Raw genomic sequence first — 15,747 nt, 5'->3', positions numbered from 1 at the left:
TTCACAGACGGGCCGATACAGATTATTAAAGAGGAGGAGAGACAGAGGAGCGATATCTGAATGATTTACAGGTGCAGAAAGAATCTGGCGCCATGCTCTCATCACTGATGTTATTTATTATTAGTCGTGTACTTTTGAATCCTCTGTCATTGAGCCGTGGAAATCCTGGTTAGTGTTCATATTAAATAACGTAGAGATGGTCCCAGCACTGCTTCTGTCTGCTCCTCTTCTGTTTGCTGTTCACATGTTCAAGTTTTAGCTGAGCTGGTTTCAGGAAGTGTGAGGCTTCCTGTCCATGTAGCTGCTAGCATAATTTAGCCTTTTTGCCATTAGCATAGCCGCTGTGGCGCCGTCACAGCTGATTTGTCTTCATGTTTTAAAGTTTGTCTCATTAAAGTTACTCTCTTATTATCGTGACTCTTTCAGCTCATTTGTTTTTGCTGCTTCAGACTGAATGTGTTTCTCTGTTCTCAGTTCTGATTGGCTTTTACTTCTGATGTGTAACCAATCAGACTCTCCCGTAGACCTCATGTGGAACATCTGCCTTGACTTACAGTCCAGTAAATGTTTAAGTTTCAGTTAAATGTTAAATCAGGACACGACCCATAAGACGTGGCGGCTCAGATGATTGCACTGGTCAGCGGCAGTCGTCATGGTTACGTGCTGTTGGCGCTCTCTGGTTTTCTTCCTATTTGAACCTTTCAGTCCGTTTGCAGCACTTTGGTTGGTGAAAATGACTTGAAGTGTGTTGGCGGCGTGATTACTGGAAGAACGTTTGACAGAAGGTGTAGATATCTGCGACCCGACGTCTGTCCTCGTCCTCCGTCATGTCTGAACGTCTTCGCCTGTCCTCCGTCGCTCAGCTCAGAGGCTGATGATGATGATGCTGGTTAACCCTCCCTTTCTCTCTCTCTCTCTTTGCAGAAGTTTCTTCGGAGAGATCTCCGAGGAGGAGGAGTATTTCCGGTTTGGGGAGCTCGGAGAAGAGCGTCGCAGTCGACAATCCAAACACGTCTCCGTTCAAAGTGCCGGTGAGTAACGGGAACGCGTCTCTGCATGTATTTATTTACTGCACGCCATCACAGAGATCTCAGGCCCGTCTCTGCTCCGTCGTCCTCTCTGGTGTTCCTCCACCCTCAGAGCACGGACACGTGTCGCCTGTTTGCTGTATATCAGGCTGTACATAAGGCAGAGTTCCTGTTACCAGCAGGTGGCGCTAAAGTCTGAATACTTGATATTAATAAGTTACGTGTGTGTTTAGGTCGTGGCATCACTCATCAACGCCTCGTCAGTTTTTCACAGCCAGAAGGGAGGGTGGCATGCTAATGCTAACTAGCTTGGTTATCAGGAAAGTGCTCAGTAAATAAAATGTCGGTGCAACTGAACACAGGATATTACTGCAGCTGTTGTTTTTGTTACTGCAGCTGTTGTTCTGTTAGTTTCCAGCGTCTCTGTTTGAAGCTCTGCTGCGACTGTTTTCCCGTCGTTAGCACTTTGAAGCAGAGCTGAAACTCTGTGCTGAGAGTTTGTGTCGTAGCTCTCAGGTCGTATTTTTAGTTTCAGACGTCTTCACGCAGATTTAAGTAAACACGGCCGGGGAGCATGCTGGGAGTTCATCAGTGGTGAGGAAGTGACACGAAGCTTTCAGTCGTCTGTTCAGCGATCCTCAGAGACCAATAATCGTGATCAATAGGTGTGATTGGCTGTTTGGTGGAGGCGGTTTTTAAGGGTGCAGGCGGCCTGTTTGAAGTGTTCCTCGCTCTCTGGCAGGATGCGTCTTTATTCTGATGCATTAAAAGGAGCCAATGAGCCTGAAGGGAGTCTGCAGGGGAGGGGGGAGGAGGTGATGCGTTTGAGGATATTAATATCTCCGGAAATGAGGCCGCTCACTTCCACAGCTCTGCACGGGGCTTTTATTGTGACAGACGACCTGAGAGCTGAAGGGTTTGATCAGAGTTTGATCATAGATGGAGATACAGGGATGACTCATCAGTGTGGAACCAATCAGCACTCAGCCTGAAGCAGGCCTGGGTGGTGTCGGTGTGTTTAGATGTCAGAGTGATTTTTAATACCAGCAAAACAACAGACACATGAATCTTCTACCAGAAGTCTCAGAGTGGCTGAGCTGAAGACATTTATTGTTTCTCCTGCATGAAAACGCCACCAGGGGGCAGCAGGTGCTGGTCAAACATGCTGCTGAGCTCAGCGACCTGTGAAACATTACACTACACTGTGCTGTGGACGACTCAGACCCCACCGCCTTTCACTGCAGCTGGCGCAGGCGAATATCGCTGTAGAACTTGGAGTTGTGTCTTCAGTGCAAACGTGACGGAGTTACAGTCGCTCTAAAATGAGCTGAAACGCACAGGTGTGTGCGGATGCTGTGCTCACGTCATTTATTCCACCTGCATGAAAACACCACCAGAGGGCGTTTTCTAGTCGAGGCACGTCCACCTGAGCCCGTTCATCGCTGCTGAATCACGTACAGTAATCACCAAAATAATGAGATTAAACCTGACTGCAGCTGAAGGTGGTGGTTTGTGCTGAGGACTGAGGGATGGTGCTGCTGCATCAGTGTTTCATCTTTCTGGTGGATCACCTGGATCCCGTGAGTTGAGTTTGTGAGGTCGAGGATGGAGAAGTGTTTCTGTGAAGGACCTCGCTGGCTCAGAGCGGAGCTTTGTGTGAGCCACAGCAGCATCGCTCACAGCGAGGCTCTTGTGACAGAAACAGGATGGAAAAAGGACGTGTGAGACGCTGTTGAGAGATCTGAGAGTTTTTAGGGTGGATCAGTAGAAACAGGAGCCGCTTTTATTCTTGGAAGACGGTTTGAGGTTACAGTCGAATATCTGAAGCGATTACTCACCGATCCAATGCTCATGAAAGTCCACGTTAACGTGTCTTTGTGAAGATCAGTGCTGCTCTCGTGAAAATCACCATCTGTGACTGATTCTGACCTTTGCTGTTTCTCCTTCAGGGGTTTTTCAGTAAACGTCTTAAAGGCTCCATCAAAAGGACGAGGAGTCAGACCAAACTGGACAGAAACACCAGCTTCAGACTGCCCTCCATCCGGCCCGCCGATGCCGACAGGTAACACCTCCAGAGCTCGAGCTGTTCTTCAGCTGTTCTTGGCTCAGATTTGAGTCTTTTACTCCATTAAATCTAAACATAAACACACTCCAGCCTTGGTGCAGACGGGATGTCTGTGCACAGTCCTTCCTCCGCCTGCAGCCTGATGATAAAGGTCTCCACCCGCAGGCGACGCTCTCTGCTGGTTCTGCAGGGTCCAGATGGACGGTTCAGACCCCCCTGCTAGAAACAGGACAGCCTGGCCTGGAACAGGCACTGAGGTCCTGCACAGTGTGTTTCCACGTCTGTTCAGTTTAATTTCATTATTTAGGACAGTGCATGTTAATGAACATAAATGTAAACAAATTACATGAATTTACGGACAAATGTTCCTAAAATTCAGAATTTATAAACGTAAACTGATCATATGAACACAGACGAGCCAGGCTGAGTGCTTTTACCCCTGATATGAGCAAACAGCATCACGTCTGCCTTTCACGTGGGGGTCTGTGGGGGCGACTCACTTCTGAGCCTCTAGTGGACTTTGGAGGAACTGCAGGTTTGCTCAGGCCTGGGGGGTCGACTGAGTCGGTCTCTAACAGCGTTTGTTATGAAGGAGGAAACTGGCTCCATAAGAGGTCTGCTGGGAATCGTGATGTGACGGTTTCCTTCGGTCTCGGCGAGCCGGTGACGGTTTGATTGGTTTGTTAGAGAGAGCTTCTGACTGTGGGCCGGGTCAGAGTCGCGGACGCGTCGGTTTGAGTGAATCTGCAGTTCGTTCATGCTCAGTGACGCTGAGCAGCAGACTCTGATATTGCAGCTCATTTCCTGCTCTGGCTGCTGCTTCTGGTCGCTCTGCGTTTCCTCCAGTAATGACGCCCGGCGTCCTTCTGTCACATGTGACAACTCTGTGCGGCAGACAGAGGGCGGGTCGGAGAATATGCAGCAGGTCTCTCCTCCTGCCGATGGTGGAGGTTGTGGGTTTTCCCTCTTTCCATTAACCCGCCCAGCCTTCCCAGCACTGCCTGGAGGTGGTTTTACTGGAATCTGCTGCACTCTGCAGAGGTTTGGTGGGTTTGTAAGATAACGTTTCCTCCTGAGTGTGTTTTCATGAGATCTTTTCCCTGGAAAACTTCCAGGTATGACTCTGTTTTCCTGTTAAATTCGATTTAAATTTATTGTGAAATCATTTTTAAAGTCGTGAATGACTCGTTTCCTGTCTGAGCTCTGATCCATGTGTGTCACCAAGAAAATATGTCATTCAAAAACGTCCTTTAACAAAAATGTTTTTCGTTTCCTCGGCGATTTTGATGATAGTAAACAAAGATATTTGACACAACAGCAGTCGGACGGTTTATACAGCTGTAAAGACTCGACACCAACCATCACCTACAAGCAGCACTTGGTGACAGTGAGGAGAAGAAGCCCCTTTAAGCAGGAGCAGGCTCAGAGACGGGCTGCCGTCCACCACGCCCTCACACGCTGTGGTAGCACTTCCTCTCACTTCCTGTCTGCTTTTTTTGAGCGACAGTTTAACCAGTCCAAGATTATTTTTCCTTTGAGGGAAAATAATCAGATTTAATCCGAGCATTACAGCATTTATCACCATGGTTACTGCGTCCTGACTTATTAAGACAATCGGCACTGTTAGAGTCAGCATCGAGGTGAGTGTGTTTCCTTATATGGAGAAATGGGGGCGTGGCAGATTTCAGACCGCGGCGATTAACCTGATTCACCAACATGAGAACAAACATGGTCGGCGTGCGCGTGTCATGACAGGAAACTGTGAGTGAGGAATTAATCCAGATGCAGGTCTCCTCCTGGATTCATGCAGGTGTGGGAGGAGCTTCAAGCCTGAGCGAGGTTTAACGGCCAACAGGAAGTGTGTGACACCAGGAAGTGTTTGCTGAACCTCTGCACAACATCTGTCCCAGCCTCTGTGTGCGTGGTGCTGATGCTGAGTGCAGCTTTATAACCGACAGAGTGACAGCCAGCTGGACATCAGGATAATGCTGCACACTCACACACACGCACACAGACACACACACACTCACACACACACACACACTCACACACTCACACACACGCACACAGACACACACACACTCACACACACACACACACACACACGCACACAGACACACACACACACACACACGCGCAGCCTCGCTCTCAGTCAGCTCTGAGCTCTGACTCCTGATGGATGGTTCGTCCTCTCTCCTCCGCAGAGCTCGGATAGCTCAGCTCTCCAAATCGCTCCGATTCAGGTAGGACTGCACTCGCGCGTGTGAGATGAAAACGGTGCGTTGTGATTGGTTGACTGACTCCTGCTGTCTTTGGACGGGAGTCTCCGGGTTTGTGGGCGATGGAGAAGCACTGACAGACGTCTCAGATGAAGTTTGAGGTTGAGCTGAGCCGCAGGGAGCAGCACCGCGAGCTCCGGTGTTATCTGAGCGCAGCGGTTGAAGTCGAGCTCGTTACGGAGCAGAGTTAATGTCCTGTGGTGCCGCAGAACCCACGCGACGGGTCAACAGCCAAAAATAAATCTGCGAGCAGCCTCAGAACCGTGAAGGTGACCCGGTCTGCCGAGCGCGGCCGCGTTGCTGTTTGCTGCGCTTCAATAATGTTGCTATGGGAGCCCCGAGGAGCCAATACTGTACACAGAGAGGTGCACTGTGGGAAAAACTTTTAAGAAAACTCTGGATTTGTGTGTCTCCTGGTCTCACACCAGAAGATGTTCTGAGCTCTCGACTTCAGCGAACTGAAAACTTCCTCTGATTCACCCAGCTGTGCCCTTCATCATCATCATCATCATCATCATCACAGGAATTACCATAGACAGAGATGGTGTGTGCGTGTGTGCGCGCTTAGACCTGTAAGTGCTTCCTCCTCGTCTTCCTCTGGCAGCAGAGTGGATCAGGTTTCTGTCCTAATGCAGGAGACCAGCCCTTCCTGTGTGCGTGTGTGCGTGCGTGTGTGCGTGTGTGTGTGTGTTTACACTCTGCTGACACTCAAAGAAGCAGTCAGGTTGTGTGTTTTATGACTGTCTCTTTTATTTGGTGAAACATGGCTTACTGTGTTTCACCGATGGAGCGTTGCGGCTGTAGGTCACATGACCAGGCAGGTCTTAGCAAACGTCTTCTAACCGGAGCGCTCGATTCCTCTGCTCGTGTTTGAACTCGCGCTGAAACTGCAGGTTTTTGGATCTAAAGCAGGTCGTGAGCGTGAAAAGTTTCCCACTCCTGGGTTTGTGTTGATGGGTGCCAGCTTCTGCACGTGCTCAGTAGTGGTTTAGTTTTAAAATTGTAATACCACAGGCGACCACCAGGGGAAATTAGTCTCGAGGCTAGGAGCTGCCTTCAAGGTTAATTAATGCATCCACAGTCTGAAGCTTCGAGCTGCAGGGATTTCCAGATAAGGAGTTTTTTCCTTTAATCATCCTGACGCACACCTGATCAGAAATCAGCTGACGGGACAGGAAGTCAACCCCACAGACTGTATACAAACGATGCGTGTGCTCACACGTTGGTTTCTGCACTGTGTCGGCATCTTGATGAAGTCCTGCTGTAAAGCTGGATTTTAACAGGCCGGTGTATAAGACCTGACTCACTGCTGGAGCCTCTAGTGGACGTCAGAGGAACTGCAGGTTTGAGTGAAACTTGGCGAACTGCTGACCTACAGATCTGAGGTTATTTGTTGTACACCTGAATTCAGTGAAAGCGTGACGATGCTTTAAAATGAGTGAAGAGCTTCTTCTGGTTGGTGCTTTGTGGACGGAGAGCCAAATGTCTCGGATTAGTCAAATGCACAGCGATGCTTCCAGCTGAGCGTCGCTGTTGGTTTGTGACCAGCCTTGATCAGGATGGCAGATGATGAAGCTCGTGCATCGCTCGGTGTTTAACCTTCAGTCTCAGCTTTAATAAAAGCAGTTTTTTAATCACGAGGCCGACAATGATGGAATCTAACGGTCAGAGCGTTTAACCCTTTACAGCCGATCGGAGCAGGACGCTCTGTTTTGCGTAACTATTTTTAAATCCCGGTAGCTCTGCAACCACTTAAGCTAGCACAATAATTTTTTTTGCATATGAAACTGGAGGAGTTGTACTTACATCTTATGCCATCAGCTTGTCCTCGGTCACAGTTTCCTTCCACATATAGCTTTGCAAAAACTGCATAAAAATCACTTGCAGCAACAAAAACATAATATTCCAGAAACACGCTTCGCCGATCCATCAGCTGTTTGTAACACTTCCTACGTCCATCAGCGCGAACTATCACATGACCGCATGACCTGCCCGAAACCGGAAGTGACGTCATTTTGCGGAAATGTAGTTTTTTACGATCGGGGCCTTATGAGCTTGTGTTTTACTTGTTATGTGTTTTAAAAAGTTATGTTTGAGTTTATGACTTTCTGTGTCGTTTCTGGGATGCTTAGGACTCATATTGCACTGCTGGAAATAGTTTATTTTGATGCATATGCTGTTATTTTGCAAATTTGCACTATAATATTTATTTTTGTTTTTCCTGCAGTATATAAAAATTGGTGTATTTCAAAAATAAAACTATGAAGACACTCAAAATAAATTTCCTGTGGTGGGAAACTAGTTTGTGTAACTTTTTTGTATTTACAGTTTTGAGGGATAAGCCTCTTAAATTTCTCTAACTAGAAATATATGTTAAAAAAACAAAAACGATTTTCAATTTTTTTGTAGTTTATTGCACCTAATGCAGACATATTATTAAAGTTTGGGCTATAACGGTTGTATTGATGTATAGCAACTTGAAATGCTCCCAAAAATGGCTCCACAGCATGTAAAAATATAATATAAGCTCTGGCGGACTTGGTTCTATGGTAGGTCTTAAAGGGTTAATTCAGCATCATGATGTCACAGCATCACTGCTGATCTCAGGCCGGTAATCCGGGTTTATGTAACTCATCTGACACAGCGGGAGGATTACACACACACACACACACACACACACACACACACACACACACACACACACACACACACACACACACACACACACACGTTTCCATCACATTGATTAGTTTAACCTGGACGTCTGCACAGGAAACCGTGATGATTCACTTCACGCTGTTGTTTTTGTTGCTCTCAGTGTGACTCTGCAGAAAGAGCTGTGTCGTCACTGCATCAGCAGAGAAAGTGCACAAACACACTCAGTGAATTCGAAATGACCCCTGATCTCATGCAGAGCAGTGAACGCTTACACAACACGCTGTGGTCTGCAGATGCTCCACGGACGGGTCTCCATCTCATGATCCAATCAGAGGAAACTCTGGTGTCATAACCGTGTGTGTGTGTGTGTGTGTGTGTGTGTGTGTGTGTGTGTGCGTGCACATGTGTGGGAGGGGGCTATGAACCAGCCGACCCTTCGATGAGCTTCGGGGAAACATTTGGAAACCAGCGCTGGATAAACACGGGGGAAGTGAAACCACCTGAAACAGGAGCTTCTCAGAGACGCAGGTTCAGATTTTATCTGCAGAAAACTTTGTTTGAGGCTCAAATAAAAAGCAGAAGTTGTGGTGTGGCTGATGTGAGCGGGTCCAGCCGGTCGGAGCATTAAAGGTAAAAGCAGCTTCACCAGTTTCTGTTTAAAAATCAGCTCTGAACTGCAAAAGCGCCGTCGGCGCCGTCACGTGACCGTGAAGCCTCGCTGCAGAGTTTATTCTGATTTATTGGAGCTGTATTGAATGATTCAATATTCTTCTGCTGCTCGTAGCGCTGCAGCTCTTCCTCGTTATTGCGTCCTCTGAGACGCTCCTCGCTGCGTCACACTCGCTGCCAAGCGCCGGCTGTCCCAGCGGGGGCCGCTGCCACGGTTACGGTCCCGCAGGCAGGATGCGATTGGCCGTCTCAGGATTTGTTTACCGGCTGCTGGACTGTGTGGGTGAAGCGTGGCGGCGGCGGTGACCAGAGCTGCTGCGCGTCTGCCGGAGGGTCGAGGTGGGAGGGATGCTCTGGGCCCCCCCCCTCTCCTGGCTCTGTGGTTGTTTTTCGTAGGTGCTCTCGGCTCGGGTGGAGTTTGGTGAAGCCGGTGGCGCCGCTTACCGGGCTCAGCGGCGCCCCCTGTGGTTTAAACTCGCCCTAACATCCGTTTACCTTTCCATCTCCTTCCTGTCTTCCAGATCTCGCGTGCTTCCCAAGCTGAAGGAGTCGAGCTCCCATGAGTCTTTGCTGAGCCCGGGCAGCGCGGTGGAGGCTCTGGACCTGAGCATGGAGGAGGACGTGTTCATCAAGCCTCTGCACAGCAGCATCCTGGGACAGGAGTTCTGCTTCGAGGTGAAGCACGGCGAAACGTCTGAGCTGAGCTTCAGTTAAAGCTGATGATTAACAGCAGAAAGATTTTCTAATTAATTGTTGTTTGTGTTGGAGGGCAGCGTTCGTTTTTACTGACGCTCGTGAAGTGGATCCACGCTGCTCGTTGTGACTGATGTAGCTCCACTTTCACGTCACAAAACTGATAAACGATGAGTTTGATCAGGTCCTTTCAGCGCTGTAGAATAAATAAAGACGGATATAGAAAAGAGCAGATATGTTTTGTGTCCCGGTCTTGTTACCTTTGGATGTTTTAGCAGGTACCTGTAAGTAGTCGTGTCACTTTGCACCCCTGGTTGTTTCGATGACCCTCCCTCTCTGTCTCACCTGTCAGGTGACGTACTCGGGCGGCAGCAAGTGTTTCAGCTGCACGTCGGCCTCAGAGAGAGACAAGTGGATGGAGAACCTGAGGAGGACGATTCAGCCCAACAAGGTGAGACGAGCTCTAACTAGAGTTTGTTCAGTTCAACGCCGACTTCCTGTCCTGCTGCACCCATGAAATATTTACTTCTGCTGTAACGCCTCTAGTGGCCATCAGAGGAACTGCAGTTGCAGTCCGTTAGTTTGTGCTGTCACAAAATCAGTTTAACAAACGGTGTCTTTGCGTTCGCAGGACAACTGCCGGCGCGCCGAGAACCTGCTGCGACTCTGGATCATCGAAGCCAAAGACCTGCCGCCTAAGAAGAAATATTTCTGCGAGCTGTGTCTGGACGACGTCCTGTACGCCCGGACCACCAGCAAGACCCGCCACGACAGCCTGTTCTGGGGCGAGTACTTTGACTTCTCCAGCCTGCCCGGCGTGCACAGCATCACCGTGCACATCTACCGCGACGTGGACAAGAAGAAGAAAAAGGACAAGAACAACTACGTGGGCCTGGTCAACATCCCGGTGGCGAGCGTGACGGGCCGGCAGTTCGTGGAGAAGTGGTACCCGGTGAGCACGCCCACCACCAGCAAGGGCAAAGGCGGCGGGCCGTCGATCCGCATCAAGTCGCGCTTCCAGACCATCTCCATCCTGCCCATGGAGCAGTACAAGGAGTTCGCCGAGTTCGTCACCAATAACTACACCATGCTGTGCTCGGTGCTCGAGCCCGTCATCAGCGTGAAGAACAAGGAGGAGATGGCGTGCGCGCTGGTCCACATCCTGCAGAGCACGGGCAGGGCAAAGGTCAGAATCAGCCACGCTGACGTTTGACTTCCTGTTAGCTAAACATGTCGGCCCAGAGGTTTAAACTGCAGGTAGCGCTCGCTCTGGACCCGCCTTCACACGGGTTCCTGAATATCAGCATAACAGCAGAAAGTCGGACCCAAATACGACGGCGTTTCCATAAATGCTCGCTGCCGGAGGATTCCCATCCTCGATGATTCCAGTGAATCCGTGCAGATTCAGTAAAAGCCCAAAATGATCCATAAAGCACGTTTACTCCATAACTCCATTAACATTAACCAGAGTTGGTCAGTGACGCTCATGTCATGGATCACAGAGGAGGCGTGCAGCGTTTGTAAATGCACCAATGTTGTAAGTGAGCCGATTAACTATGATGGCGCCCTCTTCATCTCCGCCTCTTCTTCCTCAGGACTTCCTGACAGACCTGGTGATGTCAGAGGTGGATCGATGCGCCGACCACGACGTCCTGATCTTCAGGGAGAACACGCTGGCCACCAAGGCCATCGAGGAGTATCTGAAGCTGGTGGGACAGAAATACCTGCACGACGCGCTGGGTGAGCCTCGCACACACCTGTAACCTGCCGTCTGGTGGGCGGAGTCACCTTGTTTATCCTGTGAATTTTTAAACTGTTATTGGATCCAGAGGTTTACAATTAAGAAAACAAAATATCCAAATCTAGTCTCAGAGAGGTCTTAAAAATGATAATCAGCTGTATTGATAATTGGCAGTTAAATAATTAATTAGCATCTAATCAATGAATCAGAGTTATGAGCAGCGCCGAGCCGCTGACTAACCGTGCAGTTTCACACAGTTTTTGTACTCTTGGATTCGTACGATGTCATAGAGATGAGGTATCCTTTTATAGTAATCTCAGAAGCCACGCCCACCCGCCGTTTCTGAAAGTTGGTTTAAAGGAGGAGGAGCTAAAGCTGCTTGTTTCAGACAGGATAAACTGAGGAGCTGTACAGAGTCCTGGTGTCAGATAAAGGAGGATTATTATGAACTGTGAGTCATGCAAAGCTGCTCCACAAAGCAGACGCCACCTCGCCGGCAAAGCTGACGCCAGGAAAAAGAAAAAAACACATGAAGAAGAAAGTCGGTGAAGATTTTGTCAGCAGACTCAGTTTTTAAATTATTTTTAATTATGTGTTTGCTCTGCTGCATCATCCTCATCCTCCTCCGGCTGATTCTGCTCTGCTGTGAAGAGACGCTGTAAATAGTCGAGGCCGTGACAGCAGAAGGCCCGCTGAGACCGCCGCCATTACAAACCAATAAAGCTTCTTCAAACTGTTACTGAGAGACGCTTCAAAGACACGAGCAGCGTCACCCTCGTTAAAATATTTATAGCTTCATGTCTGGAAATAGAAATAAGTTCCTGCCTCCTCGGCAGGTTTCATCGATTAAAGGCGTTTGATTGTCACAGCGACTTTTTATTGTCGTATTTTCAGCTCATCAAATTTTCAGCTCGCCGAGTCATCGCGCTGTGTCGCCCGTTAAACAGTCATCAGGTTCAGAGGGTGACTCATTAAAGATTAACAGGGATGGAAGCTGTAAATACAGAGTTTCTCTGCTGACAGTGAAGGCCTCACTCTTAATGAGAGAGCCAGAAAGGTGAAACCAGTCGCTCCAGTTCATATTTAAATTCATACTGGTTTGGACCTGGCTGCGTTTCACTCTGAAACAGCATGTGTGACAGGTGGCTCCTCAACACAGGTGCTCAGATAAGATAATGTGCTCAGACGTGCTGTGACTCGTGAAACGTTAAGAGTATGAAGGGAAGACGTGTCCAGTAAATTCAGCCGCCTCCTAAAAAACTGTTTCCTGTGTGGTTTGATTCGCCCGGTCGTCAGTTTGTCTTCATGCCTCGTCCGTCTGTGTCTGCAGGCGAGTTCATTAAAGCTCTGTACGAGTCGGACGAGAACTGCGAGGTGGACCCGAGCCGATGCTCCACCGGAGACCTGGCCGAACATCAGAGCAACCTGAAGATGTGCTGCGAGCTGGCCTTCTGCAAGATTATCAACTCCTACTGGTACGACTGGGTCCCAGCAGCTGAGGGTGTTTGAGAGGAGTCTTCAAACTTCTCTCAAACACCCCCTAAAGAGCTTGGCTTGGTATGAAAACAATGGCAGGGCTACAGACCAAAGCTAAAAGTAATATCACGTTAGAGGGGTTTACCTCTGACAAACGTCTGGCATCAGTCTCAACAGTTTTTACCTGCGTTTTGAGAACTTTGACTGTTCTAGGCAGACCGGCACCATCACTCCCCCATCATGTTGTATTGATGGGGGGGTAGCTAATCTCTTCAGACACACTAAGAGTAAGAGTCCTGGACCTGACAGCGTCTGTGGACAGGTACTGAGAGCTTGTGCAGATCAGCTGAGTGGGATTTTCACCATATCTTCTCACTTTCTTCAGAGCTACAGACGGTGCCTCAGCTTTGGAAACATGCTGTCATTGTTCCTGCTGCTGAGGGCAGTTCTCCTAAGGCACTGAATGATGTTAGGCCTGTGGCTCTGACTTCTTTAGTGATGAAGACATTTGAGAAGATAATTAAGAAGGAGATTTTAATGCATGTTGAACACCATCTTGACCCCGTCCAGTTCGCCTGTAGAGCAGGGAGAGGTGTGGAGGACGCTGCTGTCACACTCCTGCATCTTGTATAAGCATCTTGAGGCCCCCCACACCCACGCAAGATTATTATTTGCTGACTTTTCATCTGCATTTAATACAATTCAACCCTCTTACTTGCTGACAGGCTTTAAAATCATTTTAAACTAGTGTGGTCGGCTGGGTGACAGACTGTCTGTGTGAGGGTGAATCATGTGTTTCCTGATGTGCTCTCCTGCTCTGCTGCATCACCCCAGCGTGCTGCCTCCTTCTGTTCATTCTGTACACGAGTGAGTGTCGCAGCAGTTTCACAAACAGACACATCCTGAAGTTTGCTGATGACACAGTGATCGTCAGTCTTCTAGTGGGGGCGAGTCAGGCCGTGGACAGGTTGTAGATGATGTTGTGGATTGGTGTGATGAGTCCTTCCTGTCACTTAATGTGTCAAAAACTAAAGACATGATTATAGATTTTAGGAAGTCCTCTTATAGCTCATCACCCTCCATCATTAAACCCGCTGATATTGGGATCGTTGAGAGTTATAAATATCTGTCTGTGGTACTTGATCATAAACTGTTTTGAATCTCATGCTGATGCCACTAAAAAAGTTCAACAATGACGGTTCTTTTTAAGGAAAAGGAGATCTTTTAATGTCTCATCTCATCTGTTGTCTTTGTTTTATAGAAGTTTTATCGAATCTGTGACGTCCTTTTGTATCGCTGCCTGGTTTGGTAACCTGACGGTGAAGAATAAGAATCGGTCGGGACTTCTGGTAAAAACTGCTAGCAAAATTTCAGGGCGCAGATGGACTTTGGCCACTTACAATAGAAACGTGCTTAGAAAGGCTCATTCTGCTGTTAGTTGTTCACAGTGAGTTTGAGTTGTTGCCTTCCAGAGTATCTGAGAGGAAGACCAGACGACTGCAGCTCTGCTTCATCTCTGCTGCATCTTGTCTCATTAAAGGCAAATAACCATTATTTATTTACCTCTAATGACCTTTAAATTCACAAACAACCAAAACATTTATCTGAGAGTAAAATCGTACATTCTGACAACGTGTGTGTGTGTGTGCGTGTGCGTGCGTGCGTGCGTGCGTGCGTGCGTGCGTGCGTGTGTGTGTGAGGACATTTAAAAAGACACAAGAAGCAGAGCAGGAGTAACGGTGTTACTAACGTGACAGCATCAGGGATCAGACAAAACCAGCAGAGCTCAGTGAAGGTCGTCTACCGTTAACCTCTGCCCCCTGCTGCCACCGGGAGGCAACTACAGCTCAGAGACCCTGTTTGTTCCTCTGAGCTGACCTTTGACCTGTGAGTTTAATCAGGGTCACAGCAGGTTAACATGGTGATTGGATGAAACGGCAGCAAAGTGTTACAGGAAGTTGTGAGGTGGCGTCTGATGTTTGAGCTCTGCTACTGAAAATGAGCGAATTAAAAGCCTTTGAAGGTGAGATGTTTCCTGTTTGTCCAATGAGCAGCCAGACGACGGCGCTCCGGCTTTGATGGAGACGTTTTATGTTTTCTGGGGTAAATTAAAGTCGTCCTCCTTCAGATGCTCGATGGCCGTTCGGTCTGACCGTGAAGCTGTCGCTGGGATCGGTTTGAGTCTCAGAGACAGGAAGTTGGGATCCGTGTGTGTTGGCGTAAACGACGTTATCCTGCTCGCTGAGGCGTATTAAAAGCCTTCAGCGTGTGGCGGGAAGCAGCAGCTACCTGATCCTTCCTTCCTTCTCTGAGTGCTGTCGGCTCCTTCCCGTCTCCGCAGCGTGTTTCCTCGTGAGCTGAAGGAAGTGTTCGCCTCGTGGAAGCAGCAGTGCGTCGCCCGCGGTCACCAGCAGGACATCAGCAAGCGCCTCATCAGCGCCTCGCTCTTCCTGCGCTTCCTCTGCCCCGCCATCATGTCGCCCTCGCTCTTCAACCTCATGCAGGAGTATCCCGACGACCGAACGTCCCGCACGCTCACGCTCATCGCCAAAGTCATCCAGAACCTCGCCAACTTCACCAAGTGAGTATCTGCAGGTCAGCGGCGCCGCCGGGGTTGTTCTGAAAAAACGAAATCTCACTTTGCGTTTCCTCCAAAGGTTTGGAAACAAGGAGGAGTACATGGCCTTCATGAACGACTTCCTGGAGCACGAATGGGCGGGGATGATGCGTTTCCTGTCGGAGATTTCCAACCCGGAGACGCTGACCAACACGCCGGGGTTCGAGGGCTACATCGACCTCGGCCGTGAGGTGTCCGTCCTGCACGCCCTCCTGTGGGAGGTCGTCTCTCAGCTCGACAAGGTACAGACACACGAACCACCAAGACAGTGTGTGTGTGTGTGTGTGTGTGTGTGTGTGTGTGTGTGTGTGTGTGTGTGTGTGTGTGTGGTGAACACTGACTCACACACAGCTCAGGTGCTGCAGACTCAGCAGGCGTCCCTGTGACGCTCAGAAACATTAAAACACTTACAGGATGTTTGGGATGTTGACCTGATGCTGAGCGAGTCGAAGTGTTCCTCTAAGTTTTTTGAGCAGTTATTAAAGCAACATGTTGCAAACTGCACGATGCTGGACCGAAAA

At 48.9% G+C, this 15,747-nt stretch overlaps 1 protein-coding gene and 1 long non-coding RNA gene across 5 annotated transcripts in view; both read left to right on the top strand.

Annotated features, from left to right (window-relative positions):
• rasal2 (RAS protein activator like 2) overlaps nucleotides 1-15,747 on the top strand; it is a gene marked incomplete at its 5' end in the record, with an annotated part of 65,185 nt that overhangs the window by 42,117 nt on the left and 7,321 nt on the right. For all 4 annotated transcript variants that reach the window (XM_080861247.1, XM_080861248.1, XM_080861250.1 and 1 more), the window contains 9 exons: nucleotides 925-1,031; nucleotides 2,978-3,090; nucleotides 9,221-9,374; nucleotides 9,745-9,843; nucleotides 10,024-10,578; nucleotides 10,988-11,132; nucleotides 12,464-12,608; nucleotides 14,951-15,190; nucleotides 15,267-15,468. In XM_080861247.1, coding sequence (XP_080717373.1) covers nucleotides 925-1,031; nucleotides 2,978-3,090; nucleotides 9,221-9,374; nucleotides 9,745-9,843; nucleotides 10,024-10,578; nucleotides 10,988-11,132; nucleotides 12,464-12,608; nucleotides 14,951-15,190; nucleotides 15,267-15,468 — 1,760 coding nt within the window. The remainder of the gene's footprint in view (nucleotides 1-924; nucleotides 1,032-2,977; nucleotides 3,091-9,220; nucleotides 9,375-9,744; nucleotides 9,844-10,023; nucleotides 10,579-10,987; nucleotides 11,133-12,463; nucleotides 12,609-14,950; nucleotides 15,191-15,266; nucleotides 15,469-15,747) is intronic.
• Nucleotides 3,649-8,102, top strand: LOC308383342. The gene is made up of 2 exons (XR_013969120.1): nucleotides 3,649-7,044; nucleotides 7,935-8,102. It is a non-coding gene; the product is annotated as an uncharacterized lncRNA (long non-coding RNA).

This window comes from Rhamphochromis sp. 'chilingali' (assembly GCF_963969265.1).
Source record: "Rhamphochromis sp. 'chilingali' genome assembly, chromosome: 16".
Taxonomy (NCBI): Eukaryota; Metazoa; Chordata; class Actinopteri; order Cichliformes; family Cichlidae; genus Rhamphochromis; species Rhamphochromis sp. 'chilingali'.
The sequence above is the reverse complement of the archived record's forward strand: the minus strand, read 5'-3'. Positions and strand labels throughout refer to the sequence as shown.